Raw genomic sequence first — 13,512 nt, forward strand, 5'->3', positions numbered from 1 at the left:
CTTGAGAAGAATCTGCTGCCATCCACCAGGATGATGAAGATGAGACGTGTGTGGACCTTCCAGCAGGACAACGATCCAAAGCATACAGCAAAGGAAACGCTCAATTGGTTTCAGAGGAAAAAATCAAGCTGTTCGATTGGCCCAGTCAATCACCTGACTTGAATCCAATTGAACAAGATTTAAAGACAATATGTTTAGAAGAATGGGCCAAAATCACACCTGAATACTGTGGCCGATTAATGTCTTCATACAGGAAGTGTCTTGAAGCTGTCATTACAAACAAAGGTTTCTCCACTAAGTATTAAATACATTTCAGTTAGTGTGTTCAGTACTTTTTTCCGTGTCATTCCGCTTTATTACACATAGCTTCATTTATGGACTTTAATGTTGTGAATTCTTTATATTTCCAGATTTCTTGAGTTAATACTGATGTCTGGTGAAAATTTCATGTGAATAGCCTCATTGGAAATATATTTACTGAAAAAAAAATGTTGACGCGTCCAATACTTATTTCCCCCACTGTATATCTTATTCTGCGAATTGTTTACATCCATGATATTTCAAACTATGGCAAGCAATGTCTTTTGAGTCAAGTGTGTGATGATTTAGACCTGTAGTTTGATGATACTAAACCCGCAGCTATCATTCTTCAGAGAAGAGCGGGGCATAACTTTTTGCTTTCTCAATTAAAGTACTTTCTTTTTTCATATGAATTTGACTAATGTCTGATACAGATATTTGGTCTTGTTTTATGAATGAAACATGTAAAAAAAAAAAAAATTCCATTATTTAACCGGAATGAAGAGAAGTGAAATGTTAGAAAGTGCCCCAATAGGTGGGGTATGTTGTAACATGACCATATGACAGCTTAAAATCCTGCTCTAACCATTTAATCTGATTTAATTAAAAGAAAAAAAAAACATACAAGATAAACTATGATATTATGTCAGCAAAAACATTTATAAAATCATAAAGGCAAATGAAATAATGTACATTTACAGTACATACAATAAATTTTAGTGCTTGACAGTGAACACAGAACAAAGCCAAAGTGAAGGCCAACATAATGAAGGCAAAGAGAAACAGACATACATACACACACACAGGTACACCCCTGTCTGTCTTTCTTGATCTGTTTCTCAAGCTGCAGTAAATAAAATCATAAAAAGGAATCGTGTGAATTTACATGGCTAACTGCATGGAATAGCATAGTTTCTTGTAATAGCGGGGCACGTTTTAACACAGCGTTACAACGTGAGATTCGGACCTGACTATTCAATTCTGTAGGCTATATAAGCATTTAGAGACTATGTAGGATTCTAACGGAGAGATTAAAGATGAAACATTATACTAAATTTGCCTTGTTTTAAATTAACGCTAAACACAGAGCTGAAAATGAACGTCTGTGAACTTTTACACATGCTATGGTAAAATGATCTTCCCTTGATATCTTCCAAAGTCGTTAGAATTTTGATGCGATTTTTTTTTACACACAGTGTTGGTATGGCAACCAGAAAAGACAGGAAGTTTCGTCATGCCAATGTACATGGAAACTACTAAATAAAGTCTGTTAGAATGTGCCCCGTGTTAGGTTGTACCCCGCTCTCCCCTACTTGTTAGCTATATTGCCCTCTTAGTTAAACTAAAGAAGGTTACAGATAAAGTCTTGGCCTGCTTACTACATCTGAGTTAATGGGTTAAATTCATGGAGTGGTCCAAGGTTTTCGAGAGAGAAAAAAAAACATTCTTGTGAGACATTTTGAATATCAATCTGTTTATGATATTAATGCACAGGTTTGTCCAGTTTATTCTCTCTCTCTCTCTCTCTCTCTCTCTCTCTCTCTCTCACACACACACACACACACACACACACACACACAAACGCACACACAAACAAAGCCATTTGTAATGTAACGTGCGCCCCCTTGTGGTGGAATACAGAACAATTCTTTTAAGCATTCTTTTAATGTAGCACAGCAGGACATCATGGGCAAATATACATACATACATATACATATATATATATATATATATATATATGAGAGAGAGAGAGCTGCACGAAATAACATTTTAAAAGTATAAATGATAATTGACTGTAATGTGAAAATGAGCCAGAATTTTAATGCATAATGTGAACATCTTGAACAGATGTCTTCCAGTGTTTCCAGGTGTTTTGATGATCCAATCAACATACTAGCAATCAAAATAATGTAGAACAATGTTTAATCATATCACATCAAATGCTGCTAAATTTTAATGGAAAGCATATCCCAGTCAATATAGCATTTTGTCCATTTTGTGATAGTTCTTCTCAAGAAGCTCTAATTTGAGTCTGTGAAATATTATCCCATTTGTTCTGTTACCAGGAAACACCAATGAAGATGAATGGGATCTATATTAAATCTGTGATCCCAGGGTCTCCTGCAGCTCTGAGTCAGAGACTGCGGCCAGGCGATCGACTTCTGGCAGTCAATGGCCACAGATTGGTTGGCTTGGACTACCATACGTGAGTCGACTCGAATCACGATGATAAATTCATGATGTGAATATTACAATCCATTTCTGCAACATGAAGAATTATTCATCAATGCCTAAAACAGTGGTTATTATTTTCTCATCTAGTGGCAGAGAGCTCATTCAGAAGGCTGGAGACCAAACTCAGTTGCTAGTTGCCCGGTCTGAAAGAATTCGCGAAGACACAGTGCCAAATCGCTGAGCGTGCCAACCCATCTCACACATGCACTTTGAAGCTGTTCTGGGAAAATGCCAAGATTTTATTCTCCTGTGTTTTTGTATGAAGACACCATTTTATAAATGTTTTAAAACACTATTGTGGTGTTTTATGAAACTGATGCTTATTCCATGATTTTCCTTTTATTTTATTTTTACGTCATTTTTGTCATCTGTTTAACATACGGCCACCATATTTGTAGTAAAAACTATTATTAATCGATCAATGTGCCTAAATAATAATAACAATAAAAAAAAATTTTAAAACACAGGACAATTCATTTGCTTTCATTCAAAACAGTAAACTGTCATGAAACAATTTTAACGTTTTGCTACTCTTTTTAAGGTTGTATGAGAGATCTCTGTTCCACTTTCTTTTTCTTCTTCAGACTCAGTAAGTGTAGGATGCAGGGGGAGATGGGGGAGAAAGCAAGAAAAGATGAGAAAAGAATGGACAAAAAAGAGCTGAAAAGAAAGAATTGAAAGAGAAAGCGTGACGGAGAACGCATGTGCTCAGGAGAGTGTGTCTTTGCTTCTTATTCACTCATTCATCTTAAGCTCCGTTAACTACTATGAATTATACAGTAAAACTGAAAGGTAATGTAAGTAGTTACTAGAGTGAAGAATGTATGTCTGGACTCTGAGGGGTTCTGGGAGTTCTATGAACACTGCTGTTCCCTCATGTGTTCTGTGCTCTTCATGGTACCATCATTATGAGTTTACATGGCATGACATATACAGTATCATGATGGGCTTGTAAACTAATCTTTGGATAATATTACAAAAGGCAATCAACATAAAATGTTTTAGTAGAGTGGTAGAATGGTGTATTTTTATAGCACTATATATATATACACACACACACACACACACACACACACACATATATATATATATATATATATATATATATATATATATATATATATATATATATATATATATATATATATATATTTTACAATGTTAACTGTCTCACAGCAGCTTTACATTTATCATCAGGCATCACTGCTGGGTAAACCCTATGTCCAGTGATCCAATACCCTCAGGAAAACAATGTCTTGTAGAGTAGAATTCATAGTTTATATCTACGTTGTTTAGCAATAAAGATAAGAATATTATAGTTACTGGAATCATTAAATTATAGTAAAAGGTTAGTCATAGTTCAACATTTAAGAAACGATCGAAACAAAAGGTAAATTATTTTGTAAATATCCTTTCGTCAAAACTGTGGATGTCTTCAAGTCTTCTGCAAGGAGAAGAGTCAGTGTCAACTGTATTATAATCAATTAAAGTTGTCTAAAGCGGTTTCATTAATAATTAATAATGAGATATAATTAATATTCCTTCACGACCCTGAAGCCTGAGGCTTGGAAAGTTGTACAAAGAATTTCAGACACTCTGTGGCTCATGGGTGGAGCGTATGAGCCAACAGCTGGGTTTGTCTATGGAGTCTATAATAAGATCTATTATTGTCTCAGAGAGTGATCCGTTCATTGCATGCATGCATGCGCAGCAACATCCCCATAGGTTCTGTACAGGAAAAAGACTACTCGGATCGGCAGGTGAAGTGAACTAACACAGTATATTTTATATATATATTTGTATATTTATAAAATTCCTAATGTAATGTAATGTAAAGATGTAAGATGTAATTATTAATAAAAAAAAAAGGGGGGATATATTCAGAAGTCTGTATTTTTAATGTGTTTTAAAGACATCTTGCAAAAGGGGGCCTCGGTCAAATGAAAATGCCATTTGGGGGGCCTTGCCCTGGAAAAGTTTGGGAACCCCTGAACTAACAGACTGCATAGCCTGAATACAAGCTAAGCTATTAATGAATCATTTCTGTTTCTCATAATTCAGCCTTGGCTGCATTAGCCTATAGTTTATATTTTATTCCAAATGTGATCAACGTTTGTGTAAGTACTAGATGTGTTGGGGAATTGAACATGTAAACATTTTAATTATATTCTGCTGAAATGAACGAAATGACTCGGAAAAAAAGATTCGTTGATTTTGCTGAACGAGATTAAAAGATCAGAGTCAGTAAACTGATCCGAACTTCCCATCACTAGTACAGAACCTACGGGGACGTTACAGCGCATGCGCGGTCAAAAATGAACGAATCACTCTCTGAGAAAACTCGTTGTTCACGAGTCATATTAAAGATTAATTCAAAATGAACGAATCGTTCATGAACGACACATCACTAGCAGCGACCAACGCTTGACATTTGAAGGAACTGAGCCAAATGGTCTGACTCACTTTAAAGAGTCGGAATTCAATAGAAAATGAACACTCGGTTCACTCGGGTGGAGCAGAAAAGAATCAGAGCAAAGAGCGAAGTTCAGGAAAAGGAGCCTGAGTTTCAGTTTCTCCTACATTTACTAAAATGACAGAATCAGATTTATATGCCGAGTATAAAGGGGTGTATGTGCCAAAACATTTGCACCCCCCCAACAGCTTGAAATATTATGAGGATTTCACTTTCCGACCAGACGATGTCCTTATTGTCACCTATCCTAAATCCGGTAAGGCAATTTACTACACAGACTTCCTCATTCCATCATTCAGGATTTTATCATGTGGGTTTTTGGAACAGTTTAGAGACTAGAGCAATCACTGAACATAACACCTAAAAGTATTTGCAGCCACTAACATGATACATGTTGATAATGTTTGTATGTGTTAGATAATTAATCTGGGTGCACACGAGCTCACATTTCAGACAGTTTCAGGCATGTTTGCAGTGTTGCAACTACAATCATTCAATCTTTTAAAAAATGTTCATTTTGAACACACCTGCGTGTCTGGTTAAGGACAACAAATTTTGTGTTGCTTTCAACACAATCAGTGTGTTAGTACACTTATTATGGGATTCATTTTCCGTCAAAAGTATTGCGGTCACGGATCGAAAAATAATACGCGTGAATCAAACATTTAAAAACACATGCAAAATTATATTGCACAAAACTGTCTCATGAATTCAAAGTTTTCTGAATCACGCACAAAGTCACGTTTTCCTTGGTTATATTACTGTGTTTTTTGTAGAGCTGAACAACTAATCGATAAAAATCGATAATACTATTTATTATGAAAATCGTTGTCAATGAATCTCATTATGGATTAGTTGGTCTGTGCACGGCAAGGGATGCGTTTACTCATTACATGACTTCTGTTCCGAAAACACGCTTTGGAGAGTAAATACTAAAGTTGTGTCCCAAATGACGTACTATACACTTGCACTATGTACTTTATACTCTACCGTCTAGTGCAGAGGTTCTCAACCTTTTGTAACTAAAGCCCCCCAAGCCTTCCGTATCATGTGGCACGCTCCCCGCCATCTATCTATCCATCTATCTATCTATCTATCTATCTATCTATCTACCTATATATATATATATAATATACCTAATCTGTAATCGCTAATATAATCTGTTTTTGATAGATAGATAGATAGATTTGTTTTTGCTTTTGTGTTTTTGTACCGTAATTACTTTTCATAAGTTTTGATTTTTTTAAAATAACTTTTATAAAACTATATAACGGACAGGTATGGAACATGAATGATGAAAAATGTTTCTGAACACTAGAACTACTTTGAACAAGAGAACTAGACTGTAATAACAAGAGAACTAGGGTGTAATAACATGTAAAACATGTTGCATTACATTCGTCTCACGTTCTATAAACATTCGTATATGAAGGATGTAAATTGAAACGAAGGGCACGTCTCGTTATCCATGACGTTGTTAAATCTCCGGTTCTCAGTCACTCACTGAACAGAGCAGACGCAGAGAGAGGTGAGAGTGCAGCGGGAAAGCAAGACCTCAGGCTTGCAGGACAGTACTGGAGACATTTGGAAAGTCGCTAAGGTTTGTCCAGAAAGCTGCTAGGCGCTTTTTTCTCAAAAAAGTTGGCAGCACTGGTCTGCACTGACAGCTATATGTTGTTTATACTTTTTCCCCTACAGTTATCCTAAAATGCAATTTGTTTGTATGCTAAAATTTTACTAAAATGCTCACAAAATAAACAAACAATTGCATGAAATTCAGGTGATGTTTATTAAAATCATTTAAACATTTGACAGATGTAAGAACTGGAGATGATGCATTTTCTTACAGATCTCCCTGCCATCTAGGAAGACAAGAGTCCCACTCGCTTCCGTTTGAAAAGCTGTAAAAGAGCAAAAAGAGTGTTGGTTAGTTATTAGCTACAAAATATGGACAAACACATTTGGGCTTTAACTGAAAAATTGCGTTACAGAATCCCAAATTGTGTAATTTTGGAAATGTGACCTCCACTCTCCTAATGAGCAAAATGGCACTGTAGACTCACCAGGAAAATCTAGCTAACTTGCTAATAATTATTTTCCTGCCTTTAGCGCCTCACCGCCATTTTTTTTGATCAATCTAATTAAGTCAACCAACATTACAGAGATAGAGAAAAGCATTACAACCTACTGTAACCCACATCCTCTCTTTCTGTCACGCTAACCTTGTGAAGAACTTTTGGCCTCGCCATTACTGAGCTAGCTAAGTTCCGTTAGCCACTGACTGTCTGCACCTGTTACCCAGCATTAACATTCACCGAATGCATGAAGAAACACGGCCCTAACCCATCCTCCTAATACTAATTACTACGGCTTGCCTTGTCCAAAACACTTGCTAAATGTAAGTAACATGAACCCACTCTCTGTATTACATCATGGTGAACAGCTGTAATGCTAGGTTAATGCTTAGGTTTACTCTCAAAAGGTCATGGGAATATCTAACATTACCGCGAGCTGTATGCTAAAGTAATAAAGTAATAAAGTTATCATCTCAAGTGAGCGTCTAGGTTAGAATCACTCATCCCTACTGTGATTGGTGACAGCATCCAGCTAGCTAACCCGAACTTGGAGCGTCAGATAAGGTGCAGAGCCAGAGAATTACAAAATAACCTCAGTCCATATTTCACAGCCAACATAAATAAACACATGACACTAGTAGTGTAACGGAACACTGATCAACAGTACATGATGTTCACTTTTGAAGCCGTTGCGATAGGTAAACTTAATTATTACTCCCCGAGTTACTGTTTTACAACGAATACACTTTTAAGCGCTCCCTGCCCAAACATCACAAACTCGGTGAAGCATTTTCAGCAGTGTTAATGTTAAATAGTGATGAACACTTATTTGGTTTCCTCACCTCAGGACTCAGACCCTGCCATCACAATCAAAAGGTCAAAGCAACGAACGTTCAGTCCCGCACAGTCCGCAACGTGATTGGACAATAATTTAACACATGTTGTGTTAGTTACTCGTGTGAAATGTTTTTCTTATTTTAACACAATTATTGGATAATTTAACACAACGTGTTGAAATAGTAATAACACAAAAATTGTGTAGGTGCAATAAGTCACATTGACCTTAGAATGTCCTCTGCAGATCTTCAGTGTTTATACACGTAACAGGGTTAAATGAAAAAGATATAGTTTTTGAAACAGTACTAAAACAAATGAACTCAGTGCTCCTCTGCACCCTGCTGGACTTACAGTCGTGGTCATAAGTTTACATACGCCTTGCAGATTCTGCAAAATGTTAATAAGAAAAAAAAAGAAAAAAGAAAGATAATAAAAATTGCATTTCATTTTTTATTTAGTACTGAACTGAATAAACTATTTCACATAACAGATGTTTATATATAGTCCACAAGACACAATAATAACTGAATTTACACAAATGAACCATTTTTTCATTAAAAAAAAATATTGGTAACATTTTGCAGATTCTGCAAGGCATATGTAATCTTATGACCTCAACTGTACATGAACATTACGGGTTTTATTACAACACTGTGACTTTGCCCAGATGTGCAACATTAGTCTTGTTTCCAACTGACCTGTGTCACTGGATTATAATTGGACTCTGTTTTTTTTTTTTTGTTCTCTGTAGGCACAACATGGATGCAGGAGATTGTTCCTCTGATCCACAGTGAGGGAGATCTCACGCCGGTACACACTATACCAAACTGGGACCGGGTTCCATGGCTGGAAGAGCACCGGGCTAAGATACTCAATCTGGAGCAAAGGCCCTCTCCACGCATCTTTGCGACCCACTTTCACTATGGCATGATGAACGAATCCTATTTCCAAGTCAAGCCAAAAGTATGAGGATGCACTCTTCCAATTATGTTCTGACTAAAATGATTAGTTGGTGTGTAGGTAACTTGGCCAGCAAAGCAAGTGTACCATATATTGTACCATATATATGTATATACAGTGGGAAGTATTGAACAAGTCAACATTTTTTTCAGTAAATATATTTCCAATGAGGTTATTCACATGAAATCTTCACCAGACATCAGTATTAACTCAAGAAATCCACACATATAAAGAAATCCAAACATTAAAGTCCATAAATGAAGTTATGTGTAATAAAGTGGAATATGACAGGAAAAAAGTACTGAACACACTAACTGAAATGTATTTAATACTTAGTGGAGAAGCCTTTGTAATGACAGCTTCAAGACGCTTCCTGTATGAAGAAATTAATGGGCCGCCGTATTCAGGTGTGATTTTGGCCGATTCTTCTAAACATATTGTCTTTAAATCTTGTTCAGTTGGATTCAAGTCAGGTGATTGACTGGGCCAATCTAACACCTTGATTTTTTTTTCTCTGAAACCAATTGAGAGTTTCCTTTGCTGTATGCTTTGGATCGTTGTCCTGCTGGAAGGTCCACCCACGTCTCATCTTCATCATCCTGGTGGGTGGCAGCAGATTCTTCTCAAGAATCTCCTGATAAAGGGCTCCATTCATCGTTCCTTCAATTATATGAAGTCTGCCAGTACCATGCGATGAAGAACAGCCCCACACCATGATGCTTCCCCCTCCAAACTTCACTGTTGGTGTAGTGTTTTTAGGGTGATGTGCAGTGCCATTTCTTCTCCAAACATGCTGTGCCGGATGACAGCCAAAAAGTTCAATTTTGCTCTCATCTGACCAGACTACACTCTCCCAGTATTTCATAGTCTTGTCCAAATGAGTTGCAGCAAACTTTAAATGAGCTTCGACATGCCTTTTCTTTAGTAATGGAGTCTTGCGGGGTGAGTGTGAGCAATGGAGTGCATTGCCTGTTGTTTTTTCTGTGACGATGGCACCTGCTGCCTCCAAGTGTTTCTGGAGCTCTTTCCGAGTGGTCCTTGGCTCTTGGGCTACTCTTCTGACTATTCTTCTGACTCCCTGGTCAGAAATCTTGCGAGGAGCTCCTGTGCGTGGCCGGTTGATGAAGGAGTGATGTTGCTTCCACGTGCGGATAATGGCCCCAGTGGTGCTTACTGGAGGATTCAGAAGTTTTGAAATACGTCTGTATCTGATTCTATCAATATGTTTGCAACAATAAGGTTGTGAAGGTCTTGGGAGAGCTCTTTGCTTTTACCCATCATGGGATGTTTCATGTGTGACACCTTGGTAACGAAAAGCCTTTTTATAGACCATCAATTTACTAACCCAGCTGATATTACTTTGCACAGATGCCTTACCTTGCCTTGGAGAAGCGCTTTTTCTTAGCAAGTTCAATACTTCTTTCCCGTGTCATTCCACTTTATTATACATAACTTTATTTATGGACTTTAATGTTGTGAATTCTTTATATTTCTGGATTTCTTGAGTTAATACTGATGTCTGGTGCAAATTTCATGTGAATAGCCTCATTGGAAATATATTTACTGAAATAAATGTTGACATGTTCAATGCTTATTTCTCCCACTGTATACGGTGCAATATATGGTACATAGGTACCATATGATATATGGTACCATTTCAGTACTATATAGTACCATATATTGCTCCATATACAGTTTCAGTACCATATATTGTTAGATTCACATATTTGGATTACAAGCAAGTACACTTGTGACTGGAATTTTCATTTCCACAATTCCCAGTCCAGTTTTTAAAAAAGAAATGTACATCATGTTTATCTATTTGTATTTCAAGACCTTGGGATTATAAGGTCCCATCTGTTTGCAAAAATGAGTTATTATTCTGTTTTATTTACATGCCCCTATATGTGGGAAAAGTTTTACAAAAACAAAACTGTGGTTTAAAACTTTTATGAATTCTCAGGTAAAACCTTATACTTCCACTGTCCCGATTTATCTAACATGCTTGTATGAGCCATCTATTCGCCAACAAGCTTACAAACACACTAGAGAAATCCACCCTGTGTAACTAAATGAAGGACAACAATGACTACGTTTACATGCACATTAATATTCTGATATTAATCTTAATTTGGAAATATTCTGTTTAGCATTGAGTCATTGAAATGCCGCAATCCGATTGCCCGATTCAGATTAAGATAATATTCTGATTCCCCAAATTTCGATTCCCAGCCCTGGAATATGCCTGTTTTAATTGGAAATTTGTTGCATGTAAACACCTTATTCAGAATATCCACTAAAAGGAGATATATGCACGTGCTCAGTCTGCAAGGAATTGTGGGTACTAACAGATGTTTAGTTGTAGGCTAGGTATTTAGGAATGGCAATTGAGGCATACTTACAATATCCCTGTATACAGGAATATCCTGATGCCTGTACGCATATGAACATCGTATTCAGAATATGGCTGCAACCCGAATATAGACCTTAAACGGAATTTGATGTGCATGTAAACACAGTCAGTGATGACATCAAGCTTACTAATTTAAATAGTTTGAACTGTCCTGAGTGCTGAAATGCTGATAGATATGTTATATACTCACCATTGTATTTACTATAATGTATATACTGTATGCAAGTATTAAGAATGAAAATATACTAACTGGAACACAACCATTTAGTAACAATATCCTGTTCAATTTATATTTTTAGTGAAGTGACAAACGACAGCACCTCTCCAATTATCTTCCAGGTCATTTACACAATGCGAAACCCTAAGGACGTGTTTACATCCTCCTTCCACTACTATGGAATGGCTTCATACCTGGTCAATCCAGGCACTGTTGACGAGTTTCTGGAAAAGTTTCTGAACGGCAAAAGTAAAACTATTATACCATTTTCACTTCACGTTTCCAACTGGGCTTTTATGAGGCTCTTATGAACGTAATCAAAAGCACAAAATGTGAAGTTGAATATACAGGCTACAGTGTATCGCAAAATGGGATATTACAGCTAATATGAATTCTTTTTATTTATATGCAATAAATGATTAAACTAGAAGCTGATTTATGAACATGTATAACTCTTGGGATTGCATACCTTTCCTGTTAGTTACACTGGAATTAATGAATAATTTGTAGCAGTTACTAAAGAATATGTTTTAAGATCGATCATTTAATTAATAAGCCAAATGATCATTGTAGCGTATTTGTACTATATTTCATCAGTGTGTTGCCTCTGATTTCATGTGTTGCTTCTTGTTTTTATTATTTTTGTCACTCCTAACATTTCTGTACTAGTGTTCTCATAACATCCATCCATCCATCCATCTTCTACCGCTTACTCATAACATACTGTGTACATTTTCACTGTCCACAGTAATGTTTGGTTCATGGTTTGACCATGTGAAGGGCTGGCTTAAGGCAAAAGACAAAGATCGCATTTTCTACATTTCATATGAGGAGATGATAGAAGTAAGCATTTGCTGCACATCTCATACTGTACATTATAGTTTTACAGCTTCCAATTGTATTCTAACCTCCATTTATTTTCATAATAAGACCCTATGCATGGATATTTATTGTTACACAATAAACACTGAGACATAATCATAATCATACATACACGCTGCAGGATTTGAACGGCTGTGTCACGAAACTCGCCCAGTTTCTTGAGAAGCCTCTGAGCCCAGAAGTGATTGAGAAAATATCCGAGAATTGTCTGTTCAAGAACATGAAGAAGAACAAGATGTCCAACTATTCTCTAGTTCCAGAAGAGTTCATGAATCAAAAGAAATCCGAGTTTCTCAGGAAAGGTAAATGAAAACATTTTGTACGTTTTCTCCTAAATGACTAAATGTAAATCTCCAACAGAAAAGTCTTTGGGCTTGTGGAATAATATGTAAATGCCCCCATGTTTTGTGTTTTCCTTTAGGAGAAGCTGGCGACTGGAAGAACCTTTTCACTGAAGGCCAAACTGAGAAATTTAATACGGTTTACAAAGACAAGATGAAAGATGTCATGTTCAGATTTGTTTGGGATTGAGCAAACTCCTCATTAAGAAGAATTTAAGTGATGTACTACGGTATGTCCAATTTGTATTGATTACGTGGAATGGATGGTATTAGTTCAAAACTGAATTAAAAGTAGCACTTCAAAATTATGCCTAAAGGTAAAAATCATACAGTTTAAATATGCATGTTTTAAAAATGCAGAATGATTTTACTCGGAATTAGAAGTCAGGGTGTAATTTTATTATTAGCATAACTCTGCAAAACTAATCACAAATTATTTACATTTTTTATTCATTTTTTGACCGTATTTTATGAAGAAGGCAATGGTCAATTTATAATTACAGTATATATGCTTACTTATAATTTTAGCTTCCATACATGGAAGTAAAGACTGATCTTCTGCATGACTATTCATTGTATATCTATTGAATTTCTATGTTGAATGATAATTTTACTACAAAATATTAATACACATCAAGTGTTAAACTTGTTTTACTAATGAATAAAGGAACAAAAAAAAAAACAACACATCACACATTCATTTTTCATTATTAATATTTTTACACATACATATTTTTACCCACTAGTGACATCCATTTTATTAAGTCTATTAATTTGAA

General features: G+C 36.1%; 2 protein-coding genes across 2 annotated transcripts in view; both read left to right on the forward strand.

Annotated features, from left to right (window-relative positions):
• Nucleotides 1-3,001, forward strand: part of radil2b (Ras association and DIL domains 2b) — a 30,619-nt gene extending 27,618 nt beyond the window's left edge. Inside the window, exons 15-16 of the mRNA XM_053640161.1 lie at nt 2,367-2,506; nt 2,623-3,001. Coding sequence (XP_053496136.1) covers nt 2,367-2,506; nt 2,623-2,716 — 234 coding nt within the window. The 3' untranslated portion in view covers nt 2,717-3,001. The remainder of the gene's footprint in view (nt 1-2,366; nt 2,507-2,622) is intronic.
• A 2,010-nt stretch (nt 3,002-5,011) lies between these two features.
• LOC128617287 (sulfotransferase 2B1-like) lies at nt 5,012-13,418 on the forward strand. The gene is made up of 6 exons (XM_053640362.1): nt 5,012-5,264; nt 8,672-8,883; nt 11,633-11,759; nt 12,259-12,353; nt 12,514-12,694; nt 12,814-13,418. The coding sequence occupies exons 1-6, from the start codon at nt 5,126-5,128 to the stop codon at nt 12,921-12,923; spliced, it is 864 nt and encodes a 287-aa protein (XP_053496337.1). The 5' UTR covers nt 5,012-5,125; the 3' UTR covers nt 12,924-13,418.
• Nucleotides 13,419-13,512: the final 94 nt, after the last annotated feature.

The sequence above is a fragment of the Ictalurus furcatus genome, chromosome 13, assembly GCF_023375685.1.
Source record: "Ictalurus furcatus strain D&B chromosome 13, Billie_1.0, whole genome shotgun sequence".
Taxonomy (NCBI): Eukaryota; Metazoa; Chordata; class Actinopteri; order Siluriformes; family Ictaluridae; genus Ictalurus; species Ictalurus furcatus.

Coding starts and splice junctions, on each gene's coding strand:
- LOC128617287 (XM_053640362.1), top strand. CDS start 5,126: ATGACAGAATCAGATTTATATGCCGAGTATAAAGGGGTGTATGTGCCA. Junction 8,884..11,632: donor ATTTCCAAGTCAAGCCAAAA/GTATGAGGATGC, acceptor ATTATCTTCCAG/GTCATTTACACAATGCGAAA. Junction 11,760..12,258: donor AAAGTTTCTGAACGGCAAAA/GTAAAACTATTA, acceptor CACTGTCCACAG/TAATGTTTGGTTCATGGTTT.